Genomic DNA, 13,651 nt, shown 5'->3' on the forward strand with positions numbered 1-13,651 from the left:
TCAATCGATGGCGTGCCATGTTAGGAAGCAAAATCTGTCTTACCTGGCGAGCTACCCCCGATTTCTATACGACTCACAGTTTCAGGATTTTACCCCCCATAGATCTCCAGCCAGACTGCAGGTCGCTGACAAGTCTGTGTGAAGCTTACATCCCCAAATATCAAATTTCCATGTCCGAGGAACAAGCCGATGGGTTCAAACCCCTCCGTTAAAATCCAACACGACTGTCGGACTGTCCTGCTCAGGGTGAAAGCATCCGTAGCCCCGGATTCTCTTGTGATCATTGGCTGCTGAATTGGTGCTGCAGCTTCAGCACCATGATTCCTGGGACAGCACCCAGACGCCACACGTCACCACCGCACGGTGATGCAAGCAGCCAACTCATTACTACAACTGTGGACTGAGACAAATAGTCTGCAAATGGTTAATTACTTGTTTTAGGTAAGCCATCCATCATTATAGAAGGAGACAATAAGTTAAAGGTGACGTTAATGTTTCCAAAGGAGGAAATATTTACTGCCTTTCATCATATATCAACAGAGAAATTAAGTTGTACCCATTAATTATCAATAATTAAATAGGTCAATTATCAGGCATCACAAGGCAAACACAAATCATTCAGCTCAGCTAAGTGTCGTTTTGTTTAACACAAATCAGATGAAATGGCTTAAACCTTAAAAATGATCTTAGAACCTTAAAAATGATGAAAGGAGTAATGCAGGCTAGATGCAAATGAGGCAGCCACCAAAAACACTTAATTCACCACATTTTCGTCTATAGAAAAAAAAGATGGTTAAGGGTTAGAGAAATTAAAATGCTGATAAAACCCAGTGGTGGAAGAAGCACCAAGACTGCTTCACAGTACAATTTACTGACTAATCAATTAATAATTTGGTCCCTAAATGGCAGAAAATGGTCGCTGATGTTCATCACAATTTCCAAAGCCCAAGTTGGCATTCAAAAATATTCAGCTTGTTTTGTCTATAAAAGACTAATATTCAGATGGAACCAAATAATATTTGGCAGTTTTGCATGAAAAATGACAAATTATTAATTGCTAATTAAATGTGATGCAGATTAATGTTCTATTTTTTGTTGATTTTTAGTCAATTAATCATTACAGGACAAAAACATCAAAATACAACAATGTTAAAGCAAGTAAAAGCTTTGTGTTCAGAATTCCCCAGTAGTAAAACTACTAAAGTTTTTAAAATATAGTTAAAAAGTATAACAAAGTGTAAAATATACCAAAAGTAGGTACTCAAAATGCAGAATGACAATTTCAGGTTTGTATATGATATTACATTTTATTGTTTTATTAATGCATTAGCATGTACAGTAAGAAGTGTTTTAATGTTGTAGCTTTTAAATTACTTTATATGCTGTTGTTTAATCTACAATGTATGATATTTTATAAGCTGATCATACCTGGAAAAAAGTAATTAGTAACTAGGCCTATAGGTGTCAGATAAATGCAAAACATTCCCTCTTAAATGTTGTGGAGTAGTATAAAGTGGCATATGAAATACTCAAATAGTAATAAGTACAAGTACTTTTCATAAATAAAAATAAAAAGTGAACAATTCGGGGAAGCTGGACAGAAAAGACAAACAGGGGAGAGCAATTAACAGTCTAGTCTGGGCATTTAAATGAACACATCTGTGGATGGACTGTCTCAGCCAGCAGAAAAAAATGTTTCTATAGTTTTTTTTGTCTGGATTTATGAAAGACTGCGGTCAGGGTAGTGTCCATGGAGTGAGCGTTTAATGGATTGCCAACAGTGAACCGACACATTAAACTTCTAGTTCTCACTGCTGCTGGTTTTCTTTTCTGGCAGGCAATTGCCATTGATTGTTTTTACATTATCTCGTGTAAAGTAATGCCTTATTAAACAGCTATTGAAAATAGACCAACCAAGACAGGTGATTATTTTAAGCTTAGTTTACAGAAATGCATTGGACTTAAACTAGAATTACAGGCTGACAGCAGTGATGTAAGAAGTCTTCTGTTTAAAGATTCAGTGTAACAATACTCCATTACAAGTAAAAGTCCTTAATTCAATACTCAAAGTACAGTATTATCAGCAAAATGTACTTACAGTGTCAAAATGAAAGTACAAGTTATGCAGGACAATTGCCTTTATTTTATTATTATATATAACAATATATGCTATAAAGATCATACTGTTGTAGGTGGATGATTAAAGCTAACTAACTAAAGCTAAAGTTAAAGCTAACATTAACTAGGTTACTGCTAATGTAGCCTACTATCATATTGTATTTGTTGATCATCATGTTTAGTTTAGTTAGTAAGCTACATGTTTCATTTGCAAAGTAACTAGTGGGTAGTGCTGGACGATATAGCCAAAAATGTTATTACAATAAAGTTTCATATCTTTCAATATCGATAATTATCACAATAAGTATCAAATCATTATTTCTTTCAAGTTTAAGCTTAATGTTAGCTGTCAGACAGATACATGTAAGTTAGCTAGCTAACTAGGTAGAAACTAAGTAAAAAGTACGATATTTCCCTATGTAATGTAACGTAATGACTAGTAACGTTATAACTCAAAGTAGCACAAATGGGAATATTACAGTAAGTTACATTAAAGTACAATTAGGTGAAGTCAGATTTTCAGCTGGTGCGAACAGTTTGCAGTTTACTCAGTTGTCTAATTGAGTAAAATGCAAAGACATTACTTTAACGTTACCTTTAGTTAACTAGGTAACGTTAAACGTTGCTTCTTTATATAAAGTTACAGTCTGGTTTAAAGTAGCCTAAATTACAGTTTATCAAAGAGGGTTGGATATTAGGTTAAATCTAATTTACCTTAACTTCAGTTTTTGATACGTGCCAATGTTAAATAACGACGGATTTACAAACACAAAGCAGAAATAAAAGCAGATTAATAAGTTTTCATCGGTCATTTTGACGGTTTTTCTTTTGACATCTCGCTACACCATCAGACCACCACGTGCCTGCTTGTTTTGTTACGTCACTTCCTGCGCGGCAGATCCTGAACCAACAAACTGTTCACTAGCGTTAGCTGCTTCGCTCTGCTCCGTTGGTACAAATTTTACAATCTTTGCTGGCTTTATGTCACACTGCTCTCCCATGAACGAGTGATTGCACGTGTCTAACACAACTGTAACGCTGTCGATGTATTTTGTTGCTATGTTTTAACTGTTGCCGACAACGCTAGCAAACGTTACGTTAGCTGCTAACGTCACCGTTAGCGACGCAGAGGCTGTACAAGCTTACAAAGTTTGTCATAATTGTACTGATGGGATTGCACAGATCACTTGTTTATAGGTGATGTGATGTTTTGGCTAACGTTAACTCGGAGTGTGACTGATAATCTGAATTTGTGAATGACTCAAGTAACGTTAACGAGTTAGCATTAGTTGCTGCGAAGTTCATCATAATGTCTAATCAGCTGAGTGCAGAGCAGCAGCGAAAGATTGAGGAGAACAGGAGGAGGGCTTTGGAGAGAAGAGCCCAAAGACTTGCACAAACTGTCAACAGCAGTAAGCAGACCTCAGTAGGCTTCAGCAGCACTTCACTGCAGGCACATCCCCCTGTACAGATCAATGCGTCGGATCTCGCTACCCTCGCTCATCACAGAGAGGCACCCAGCTCAGCCTCTGCACAAACATGGTTTGTCCCACCCTTCAAAAAAGACTCAGAGAGCTTCAGTAACCAAAATCAAGGCACAAAGCATCAGCAGTTATCTGGCACTGGCAACCAAATCAATCAGAGTACTCTATGTAACTCTACTTCTTCTAGACAGGTGAGATTTGTGCTGTAATGGTCACTCAATTATTGTTTGGAGGAAAAATTATTTCTAGTATATCCTAATTCCTTGTGCTGTCTTTCCTTGCAGATACAAGTCATTGATCCACTTCCTCAGACAAGAAGTCAACATGTGAGCAGCCCTGTCTTGTCTAGCGGAGGAAGCTTTGGTGTGAAGTCAGCTCATCCCAAACCCAACATCACCTCCAGCAGCTCAGGTGGTGCAGTTGGCTTATTCTACAAGCAAACTAGTAAACCTGCACAAAGTCCTGTGGCCCAGCTTCCCTTAAACTCCTCAACTTTGAATGCTGTACCTGCAAAAAAGCCTGCCATCTCTGTAAGAGGAAAATGTGTACCTCACACAGAGGACCGCTTCAGGGTAGAAGTGGGCTACCATGCAGAGCTTATTGCTGTTTTCAAATCCATCCCCTCAAAGAACTATGGTAAGTATCTGCCAGTGCAACTATGCTGTTTTAGAGCTTAGCGTCTTGATGCTTTCTGCAGCCCCACACCCTTCTCTTGCCTCAGGGAAGACCACCACAAATACATTCCTGTGGGAAACACTGGTATACATATTAAATTATAAGCATATATGAATATAAATGAGCAACATTTTCTTTTGTTCCTAGATTAATTATAGGATACCTGTTAATGTCAGTACATCTTCTGAAGTGGTACAGGGAAGTAAAAAAAAACTTGGGAATCATATATTCAAAAGTGAGCTGGAATTTAAACACAATACTCAAGACAGAAAGGACAACAAAAACTGTCAATATTCAGTTTCTCAAGCTGATAATACCTCACCTCATAATAGGTCTATGTATCAGACCTTGACAGTTTTTGAGTACTGACTTACGGTATTGTGTTCTGTAGCAGTAGGTATTGAAATTTTCAAATATTTCCTAGCCTTTTAGTGCCACAATGCATCTGTGCACATAATCAGCATAACCCGCAAGGCCAAGCAAACAATGAATGACTGAGTTCATCACTATAAAAGCAATAGAAACTGATATCCTCTGGACAAAGATGGGTATACATTTCATGTTGTTTCATCAAAACAGTATCAGTTTTCTAAATAGGAATACCAAACTCCAAAATGTAGTTTTTCTGTACCATATGTCTGGTTTCGTACGTTCATCTCAATGTCTGTACAGCGTTTTGGAATAGTAAAGTATTCGGTTCTGCCTTAGACCCTGCCACAAAGATGTGGAACTTCAGCCTGGAGCACTATCAACAGCTAAGTATGAACATTAGAGAAATATTCATGGGAACATGGACAACTTTTTTTCTTTGAAGTACTCCAACATACACGACAGAGTATTCGTCTTCTTTGTGATGCTGCATCTCGTCTGCCCTCACTCACCCTTTGTTGCAGTGGAGGAAGCAGCTACGCTCGTCTCTGTGTCTTTGAGGCCTCTGGAGGGAATGGACGCAGTGGACGGTTCAGCAGCCACCAGCCGAGCTCGTGACGGTGCGGCACTCGGGGCGCTGCTGAAGCTGTGCAATGGCTGGCAGAAACCTGGAGCCAGTCTACAGGGCCAATGCAACCTGGTGTCGCGGTCAAAGTTTGAGGTTGATGTCGGTTACCATGTCGAAGTCATCGCAGCATTCAAGCAGATGCCGACAAAGAATTATGGTAACCATCAAGTTATGCAATTAATATCCTTTTTCTGTTTTCTGGACAATCTCTGATCATGTTGAATTTGCATGTTATGGCTTCAGATATAGGATATTCTTTTATTTATTTATTTTTTTTGTGGCAGACATGAAAACAAGAAAGTGGAGCTTTTCACTTGAGGATTACAAGAGACTAAGTGAGTAACATTTTTTTTTATTTAATTGCTGTACCTGCTCCTCTTTGTTGCATTTGCCATCTTGTCTGACCGTGCTGTGTTCCATACCCAGTGGATCTCCTCAGTGGGATAGCAGCAGTGGAGGTGGAGCCTCTGCCCAGGGCAATAGTCCAGGCTTTCTCTGCCAGGTTTGACGGGACTGAAGCCAGGTCTTTAGACGTCCCCGAGGCAGACCTCTCCAGCATCGACCCCTCGCTCACCCGCAGCCTGATGCCCTTCCAGAAGGAGGGAGTCAAGTATGTGCCATTGAACAGCCATTACTGTTCGGGTGTAGCCAATAACTCAATAACAGGAGACAGCTGTTCATCTAAAATTGTCTTTGTCTTGTGCAAATTAAGAGATAATAATCATAATGATTCTGTGCCATTTCTCTTCAACTTTGCAGATTTAAAGTGTCGGATCAGTGTGACTTCGGTACACTGTCCTGCTGTGTAACGTATCATTTGACTATTTCTTTGTGTCCCTGTAGTTTTGCGGTGTCTAAACAAGGCCGCCTCCTCCTGGCTGACGACATGGGCCTGGGAAAGACTGTGCAGGCCATCTGTATAGCAGCCTACTACAGGAATGAGTGGCCCTTGCTGGTAGTGGCTCCGTCCTCTGTGCGATTCACCTGGGCTGAGGTAAAAAAAAAAAAAAAAGACTGTTTTTTGTTAATAAAAGTTTTGTGCCTAGAAGAAAAATGGCTCATTACTTAGTGTTAGAGTTTATCACTTCCTTTCCATTTAATGGTGTCATTATCAGTCTGCATTAAGTCAGCAGGCACCCTCTTAAGGATATCCTTCTAGTCTCCTTTGACAAAAGCTCTGCCCTACACATTAAAATGCGGGTTCCTGCTTAAAGCTCTCTGCATTTGAGGAATGTTAATATTGTATCCCAAGGACTGCTTGCACTCCGTTCGGTAATTTATCTTCATTAGGGGACACGGCAGTGTTGAATTTCATCCTTCCATTTCTTTGTCTCATGGGTGCAGGTGCTAATTTGAATTGTGAAGCATTGATTTATGATGGAGATGCTAATGCAGCTTATTTGTTTGGCTACTTTGTTGAATTCTGTTACATCTGCTTCACCTGACATTAAACACAACATGACATGCAGCAAAAGCCCCTAGCTGATTTAGAACCGGAGACATTGTAGTAACAGACCACTAGGCCACTATGATACTCCCACACTTGGTTTCACTGAAATGTTAGCTGTTCTTTGTCCCCGTTTTCCTTCTACAATTTCAATACTGTCTAATTTCAGAGTTCATCTCAGGTGTCCCTTTTTTCTGAGTGTGCATCTCATCTATCCTCTGCTTAATCCGCCGCAGCATTACTAGGCTGCACTAGCGGCACATTTTCAGAAGAGCTTTACTCGGCCTTCTGTCTATTGACAAGACAGTCTTGTTCTCTAAATAGATATCTTGGATCAAACACAGTTCCCCAATCAGGAGTTGGAATCGCAAAGGGAGAGTTTAGTCGCAGGATGTCGTCCCATTAAAGGACACTTGGCTCTTATCTGCAGTTAGTCTTGTGGTTTTGGCCACATCTACTGCACAACATGGGAGCTATAACTTAGTGAGTTTAAGCCAGGTTGACAGGCGAATGGCGAGCAAGTAAGTGAATTGTCAGAAACATTTGGGTCAGTGGGCATTTTTCCAAACCACATGATTGGTTGTTTCTAAGTGGAAATCCTCTGATTGTAGTTTGAATGATTTTTTTAGTGATTAGTAACATTTAAACCAGCCGTCAGTTGCGCATTTCTTAATGATGATAATGTTTCTAAGAAATGTTGGAGATTCACTTATTCCCCGTGGTAGGGGAAAAGTTCAGCCTTGATAACAATACTGTTATTCTGGGGAGTCTTGTTTCACTCTGTTTTTCTGACATGACTAAGTCTCTGTGCCTGTAGGCCTTCAGACACTGGCTCCCCTCCCTGAGTCCTGACAGCATCAATGTGGTGGTGAAGGCCAAAGACAATCTGCGAGCTGGTTTAGTCAACATCATCAGCTACGACCTCCTGAGCAGGATGGACAAGCTGCAGGGAAACCCCTTCAATGTTCTCATCATGGTTAGCCGTGAGATTCATTAATTTAAATTGTTGCTTCGCCCTCCATATAAAAGCAGTTTCTGTACGTTATAAACAAAACAGATGATTTTGTCTTTCTGTGCAGGATGAGTCTCACTTTCTGAAGAACATCAAGACTGCTCGTTGTAAAGCAGCCTTGCCTCTGCTGAAGGTGCTTATTCTTCTGTTTTGCTTTCGTTGAATGTTTGATTTGGATTAATAAATATGTAGCGTATGCCAAAGAGGTTATATTTTCACTTGTTAGTGACGGTACCTGGCACTCAGCAGGATATCTCAAAAATATCCAGAGCAACAGATCAAAGAATACCTAATTTAGTCTGTTCAAAGAAGCAGATTCACTTACTGTAGGCACTGAGGTAAAACTTTGCTGAGTAAAACCTGGAAAAGTTTCCTTTACATTAGGTCACAAATCAGATTTGAGGAGGCTCCAGGTTTTGCAAGTAATATTATCCAGATAATTCATGAAACCCAGATTTACATAAAATTGGCTATCAGATAGACCTTGGGCCAGTTGAACAAATGATTAGATTTTCACAGCAAACCGGATCTGGGATTTCTTCCATCAGTCTTATTCTTTTTTTAGCCTTAACTAACAAAGGCTGAGTCATGCAGTCAATGTGTGCAGCATATCTTTTTACACAGTGGACATTTGGACAGGCACAGAAAAGGCACAGGTGAGACAAATTTTGTTAAGGATGGCTCAGTTCCAGTAATTGTTCCGACAAGCCGTGCCAGTGAGAGAGCATGCTCCGTACCATGATTATGGTGGTGGAACAGCAAGCTGGAGAATAGACCAGTATTGGCAGCGGGGTGGCCCCCTCTGAGGTCCTAATACTCCAATCTGTGCATTGAACACTGCACATGAAATATTTTAAGACAGTTGTTGCACTACACAAGGTTCCAAAAATGATAAACAGCCCTTTCATACCATATTCATACCAGATTTTTATTTGTTTACACATGCCTCAGGCTCGGATAGGATCCCAGTACTAATGAAGTCTGCTGCTGTGTCACTGTATTAGAGAGATTGTTTTGTATATGTATAGTATGTGAATAACGGCTGGTAACATAGGTTTACGAACCAGCAGAAGCAGAAAGCTTGCAGAATTTGGCTCATAGTTGGGTTTAATGTCTTGCTCTGTCATGTAGACTCCCTCAGCAGTGCTCTGATCAGAGTTTTCCCATCCGCAGGCAGCAAAGAGAGTGATTCTTCTGTCTGGGACCCCTGCCATGTCCAGACCCTCTGAGCTCTACACCCAGATTCTGGCTGTCAGACCTACACTCTTCCCTCGCTTCCATGAGTTTGGGATACGGTACTGCGCCGCCAAACAGGTAGCTTAAGTCTTAAGTGTAGTGCTAGTGTAGTACTGTTGAGCTGTAATTCTAGGGCACGTCAAAAAGAAGACTTTAGTTGTGGGATTAGCAAATATTTATTTATCTGCCTCACTTGCGCACAGTTCCTTGAAGGGGATGTTCAGCATGTGCTCTACGGTGGGACAGGTCTGCTGAACAATAGGATTATAAAGGTCATATTAGTACACTTCAAAGGCATTGTTTGTTGGCAAAAAGCGTATACATTAAAAAATGAATAGGTTTTAAGAGTCTACAGATTCCTCTACTGTGATACTTTTTTTGTCTCCATTTAGTCCATCTCTTTTTGTAGCCATACTCTTGCCTCTTAATCTCCTTTAATTAATTTTAGTGGGTTCAAGTAGGGATCACGCTACATGATTTAAAGGCCAATTACATCTTTAATTTGGTGGTGATGACTCATTTTGAAGATAGCGGAGATTTTGCGCTGCTCTGTAAAATTTGGGTTTATCACCATGGAAGTCACATAACACAGCTTTTGCATGCCGATTTTGCATGCTGGACTCAGTCCAGCTGGAGCTATCGCAGTTGCATGTTTGATTCCTATGACTTTTCTGTATTCTAGGTGGTCTCTAGTTTGACTTCCCAATCAATCCCAGGGTATGATTTTAAAAAGATCCTTGACATTGGACCCTACAGTCAGGCTACCTGCTGTTCGTCCCTCCATTCTTCTTTCCTACAAGCCTCTATTCTTTTCTCCCCTATTTCCCTCCTCTGTAGATGACTTGGGGATGGGACTACTCAGGCTCATCCAACCTTGGGGAGTTAAAGCTGTTGCTGGAGGAGTGTCTGATGTTGCGCCGCCTCAAGACAGACGTCCTCTCCCAGCTTCCAGCTAAACAACGCAAGGTCGTCACAGTGACTATCGATGGTATCAACACACGCACAAAAGCGGCTCTGTCAGCTGCTGCCAAGCAGTTAGCCAAGGGAAACCGTAATGTAAGTTACAATTGTTTTCCGCAGTCTCTGAATAACGAGAAACATTTTCATATGAATTATTGCTAAATGAATCATTGCCTAATTTGCAGCCAAATGCTTCACCATTTTTCCAAAAAGCCGCTGTGAATTCTATTACAATAATAAAAGAAAATTGTAAGACCCTGTTGGACTGAGAGATGTCAAGAAAGTACCTTTATAATCCATCTTTACCAGATCATTTTTAAACATCAAACTTGGCTAAAAATAGCATATTCTGTCCTTTTGAATTATTGAACACCCAAACTTGTTGATTAAATGTACCCAAAAGACAGACTTGGGATAACAAACAAATCAGATGTAGTCCATAAAAATATATGAACATAGTACCTGTTCAATGTTTTTAGATTTAGATAAGTAGTAAGAGGGGGTAGAGATTGGGACCTCAAGACAAGTCACAGATTTCAAAGACTTGATATTTCATATACGTTATATAAAATATATTAATATACAGTATTTTAAATAACAAACAGGATCCTTCCACGTTCCTCAAGTTCTCCAATTTGCTAAAAATAAAATACCGCAGTATATTTTACTCAAAATGGAATATCTGTGATCAAAAGAAAACCTTTAGAAACCCTGGTTTAGCCCAAGAAAGTCAGATTTAATGGTTCTGTCCTCTTCACACGAGGGAGTTCTCAGGCCTCAAACATACACAAGTGCTTTAAAACTGACCCAGAATACTCCAGTCAGCCTTATTTTAGTATTTATACACTCGGATAGGAGTGAGTTGCTGAACTTAATTGTTCATTATCACACTGCTCTTCAGAGTAATGGCAGTCTTATCATATCATCAAACACACTCTCCTGTCAGTTCTTATCTTGTGCTGTTCCTTATCTTTTTTTCAGAAAAGGGAAGAGAAGGAAGCCCTCCTCATCTTTTATAACCACACAGCTGAAGCCAAGCTACAAGCCATTATGTAAGCACAGACCCTTTACTGGGGGGGGATCAAATCTGATCAGTGCTGAGATTAAAATGTAAAATTAATCAGAATCTTTTGTCCAGACCATTGTGATTGCACTGGATTTGAGATTGAACTTGAAAAGTAAATACAAATGAGGACTGAATATTTTAATGCTTGCTTTGAAACAGCTGAGAGCCATGTTGTTTCTGTCACTAACAGGGAGTACATCACAGACACGCTGGAGTGTGGGAGGGAGAAGTTTCTAGTGTTTGCGCATCATAAGTTAGTCCTGGATCATATCACCACAGAACTGGGAAAAAAGGTGAGTAATATGTACAGATACCAAACCGCACAAAAGCCTTTTATGCATAGACATATAATTTTGACATAAAAGAGTGCATTTTGACATTTTCAACCAGACTGGCTATTCCGTGGGAGTTGAAGTCAACTCTTAGGTCAACTCTCATTAGTACCTCCAGGGAATGAGTGTGGGCAGGGCTGAGCACATTTAAGCTTAGTACTACTACTACTATATAATTTTTATATTTTTTTTAATAAGGCTGAATTAGTTTGTTGATTTGTAGTGGCCCGCTACTTCTGACTTCACGCTACCATTCTGTTGGTGTTGTGTAGGTGTTTCTTTTAAAGGATATTTGTAGGTTAGTTGTGTTGAAAATGGCAAAGCATTTAAGATGGCCTTTAATTTCTTCTACAGAATGTCAGTTACATCCGTATCGATGGGGCCACTCCATCGGCTGAACGGCAGCAGCTGTGTGAGAAGTTCCAGTACTCGACCAAGACCTGTGTGGCTGTACTGTCCATCACTGCAGCTAACATGGGTCTCACCCTGCACTCTGCTGACCTGGTGGTCTTCGCGGAGCTTTTCTGGAACCCCGGGGTAAGCCCTGGAACGTTGCCACTACAAAATACTATGTACTCAATGGGACTTTTTCAATAGGATGGATGATTACCCTTTATGGGTTTAAGGGCCACATAATAATCTTTGAGACACAGCACAACCTTGTAGGCAGCTGTTCCCAGCGAAAAAGCTCTGGTAAAGGGGGACAAATCCGCAAAAAGATTCCTGTACTCAACCTGACCTCTGTGCCAGTATATAGAGCTTCACTTCCAGGAAGGATCTTAATTGTGCTTTAATTCCAACTGTTGGCAGCTCAATTATAAGCCTAAATAATGACTTCAAATTGATATTTTTCTCAAGCAGCCATCAACCTTTAGGGGGTCGCTGCAGCTGAATGAAGGCAGGTAACATTCGGTGAAACTAAAAGTTTTTTTCCTGCAGGTTCTCATTCAGGCAGAGGACAGGGTGCACCGTATTGGACAAACCAGCAATGTGAACATTCACTACCTGGTTGCTAAGGGAACTGCTGATGATCACCTGTGGTATGTGTCAGTGGACAGGATGACCTACACTGTGTTTTTAAAGTCTTTCCTCCTGTATTCGTCAGTCTTCCACTACTGTCTGCCAGCGAGCTAAAGCTAAAACTAAAACAGTAGGGGGTTGAATTGTAGCTCCACTATTATAATAACTAATAACTATATATTGATCCAGGCCAATGATCCAGGAAAAAATGAATGTCTTGGAGCAAGTGGGTCTGTCTGAATCAAGTCTCTCAGACAACGCCTTGAACGCCAGCTTCCACTCTAAGGTAAATGCTGTATCTATATATAAATAAGTGATATAACTGCTTTTATATAGATGAAAAAGGTATTAAACATATTCACACGAGGCTACGCAGCTAGCTAAATCAGAAATGTAGATTCAGTGATGAACCAGATTATTTGGACTTGTTCAGGATCCTAACCAGAAGACTATAATGGAGATGTTCCAGAGGTCATTCACGGCGGATGACGACATGGACGAAGCCATCTTACTGGAGGCTGCAAACGATTGGGAGGACACCCCACCTGAAAACAGTTCTGGTCAACATCACAGCATGGTTGGACTAAGCCCCAGCAAACGGAGCATCAAAGACTATTTCAGCAGATGACTAGGAAACTTTCCACAATGACAAAATGTATCAAGATCTCTTTGTTTTGCTTATTGGAACAAGCTATCATGACTTTTGAACCTATTTTGTAAAAGTTAACAAATGCTTCAGTTATTTTAATAGATGCAAAATAATACTCTAATAAATAAACCTATATGTTTTCGCTAATAAGAGAAAATAAATGTCTGACTAAAGGTTGTTTTAGAATACTTCTGAAAAATAACCTGACTGGTTGGTATGGTTACAGGATGTAATGTTCAGATTTCCTAAAACAGTGGCTCTGGTTTTACCTGGAAAAAACAACGTCTTAGTTTAATTCATAAACCCCAGTTCCAATTGATATGCCAGCAAGCAGCTAATAACAAGAACTTGGTGGTGCAGCTTCTAATACTTGTTATTCTAGACATTCACACAGCTAATTTAGCTAGAGTGAGTTATTATGTTATTGCTATCTTGTCATTATTAAACAGGAAGCACATCCTAACAAGCCTAATCAATCTCATTCATATTATCACAGTGCGGTAGTAGTTAAAATTGAAATAAAAAATTGATTGTAGGCAATCCAAGACAGACTGAACTGACGGTAACACATTTTTCCTATGTGAACCCTGAAATGCTCAGTTGCTTTGCGCCTTTAAGATCCTGGTCTCCATCGTGTAGCATACAGCTGCTGTTG

General features: G+C 40.0%; 1 protein-coding gene across 2 annotated transcripts; it reads left to right on the top strand.

The window, feature by feature from the left end:
* Window positions 1-2,994: 2,994 nt before the first annotated feature.
* smarcal1 (SWI/SNF related, matrix associated, actin dependent regulator of chromatin, subfamily a-like 1) lies at window positions 2,995-13,143 on the top strand. 2 transcript variants are annotated; one of them, XM_046053767.1, is made up of 17 exons: window positions 2,996-3,793; window positions 3,887-4,238; window positions 4,986-5,036; window positions 5,171-5,431; window positions 5,559-5,609; window positions 5,701-5,884; window positions 6,118-6,268; window positions 7,539-7,697; window positions 7,801-7,866; window positions 8,907-9,047; window positions 9,807-10,025; window positions 10,911-10,981; window positions 11,186-11,288; window positions 11,682-11,864; window positions 12,267-12,367; window positions 12,537-12,633; window positions 12,781-13,143. In XM_046053767.1, exons 1-17 carry the CDS (start codon window positions 3,428-3,430, stop codon window positions 12,973-12,975), a joined length of 2,751 nt encoding a protein of 916 aa, XP_045909723.1. In that variant the 5' UTR covers window positions 2,996-3,427; the 3' UTR covers window positions 12,976-13,143. The 2 variants fall into 2 exon arrangements, with proteins under 2 accessions (XP_045909724.1, XP_045909723.1); XM_046053768.1 differs by lacking the exons at window positions 12,267-12,367; window positions 12,537-12,633; window positions 12,781-13,143 and having other exon boundaries at window positions 2,995-3,793; window positions 11,186-11,287; window positions 11,680-11,858.
* Window positions 13,144-13,651: the final 508 nt, after the last annotated feature.

Source organism: Micropterus dolomieu, linkage group LG07 (genome assembly GCF_021292245.1).
Source record: "Micropterus dolomieu isolate WLL.071019.BEF.003 ecotype Adirondacks linkage group LG07, ASM2129224v1, whole genome shotgun sequence".
Lineage (NCBI taxonomy): Eukaryota > Metazoa > Chordata > Actinopteri > Centrarchiformes > Centrarchidae > Micropterus > Micropterus dolomieu.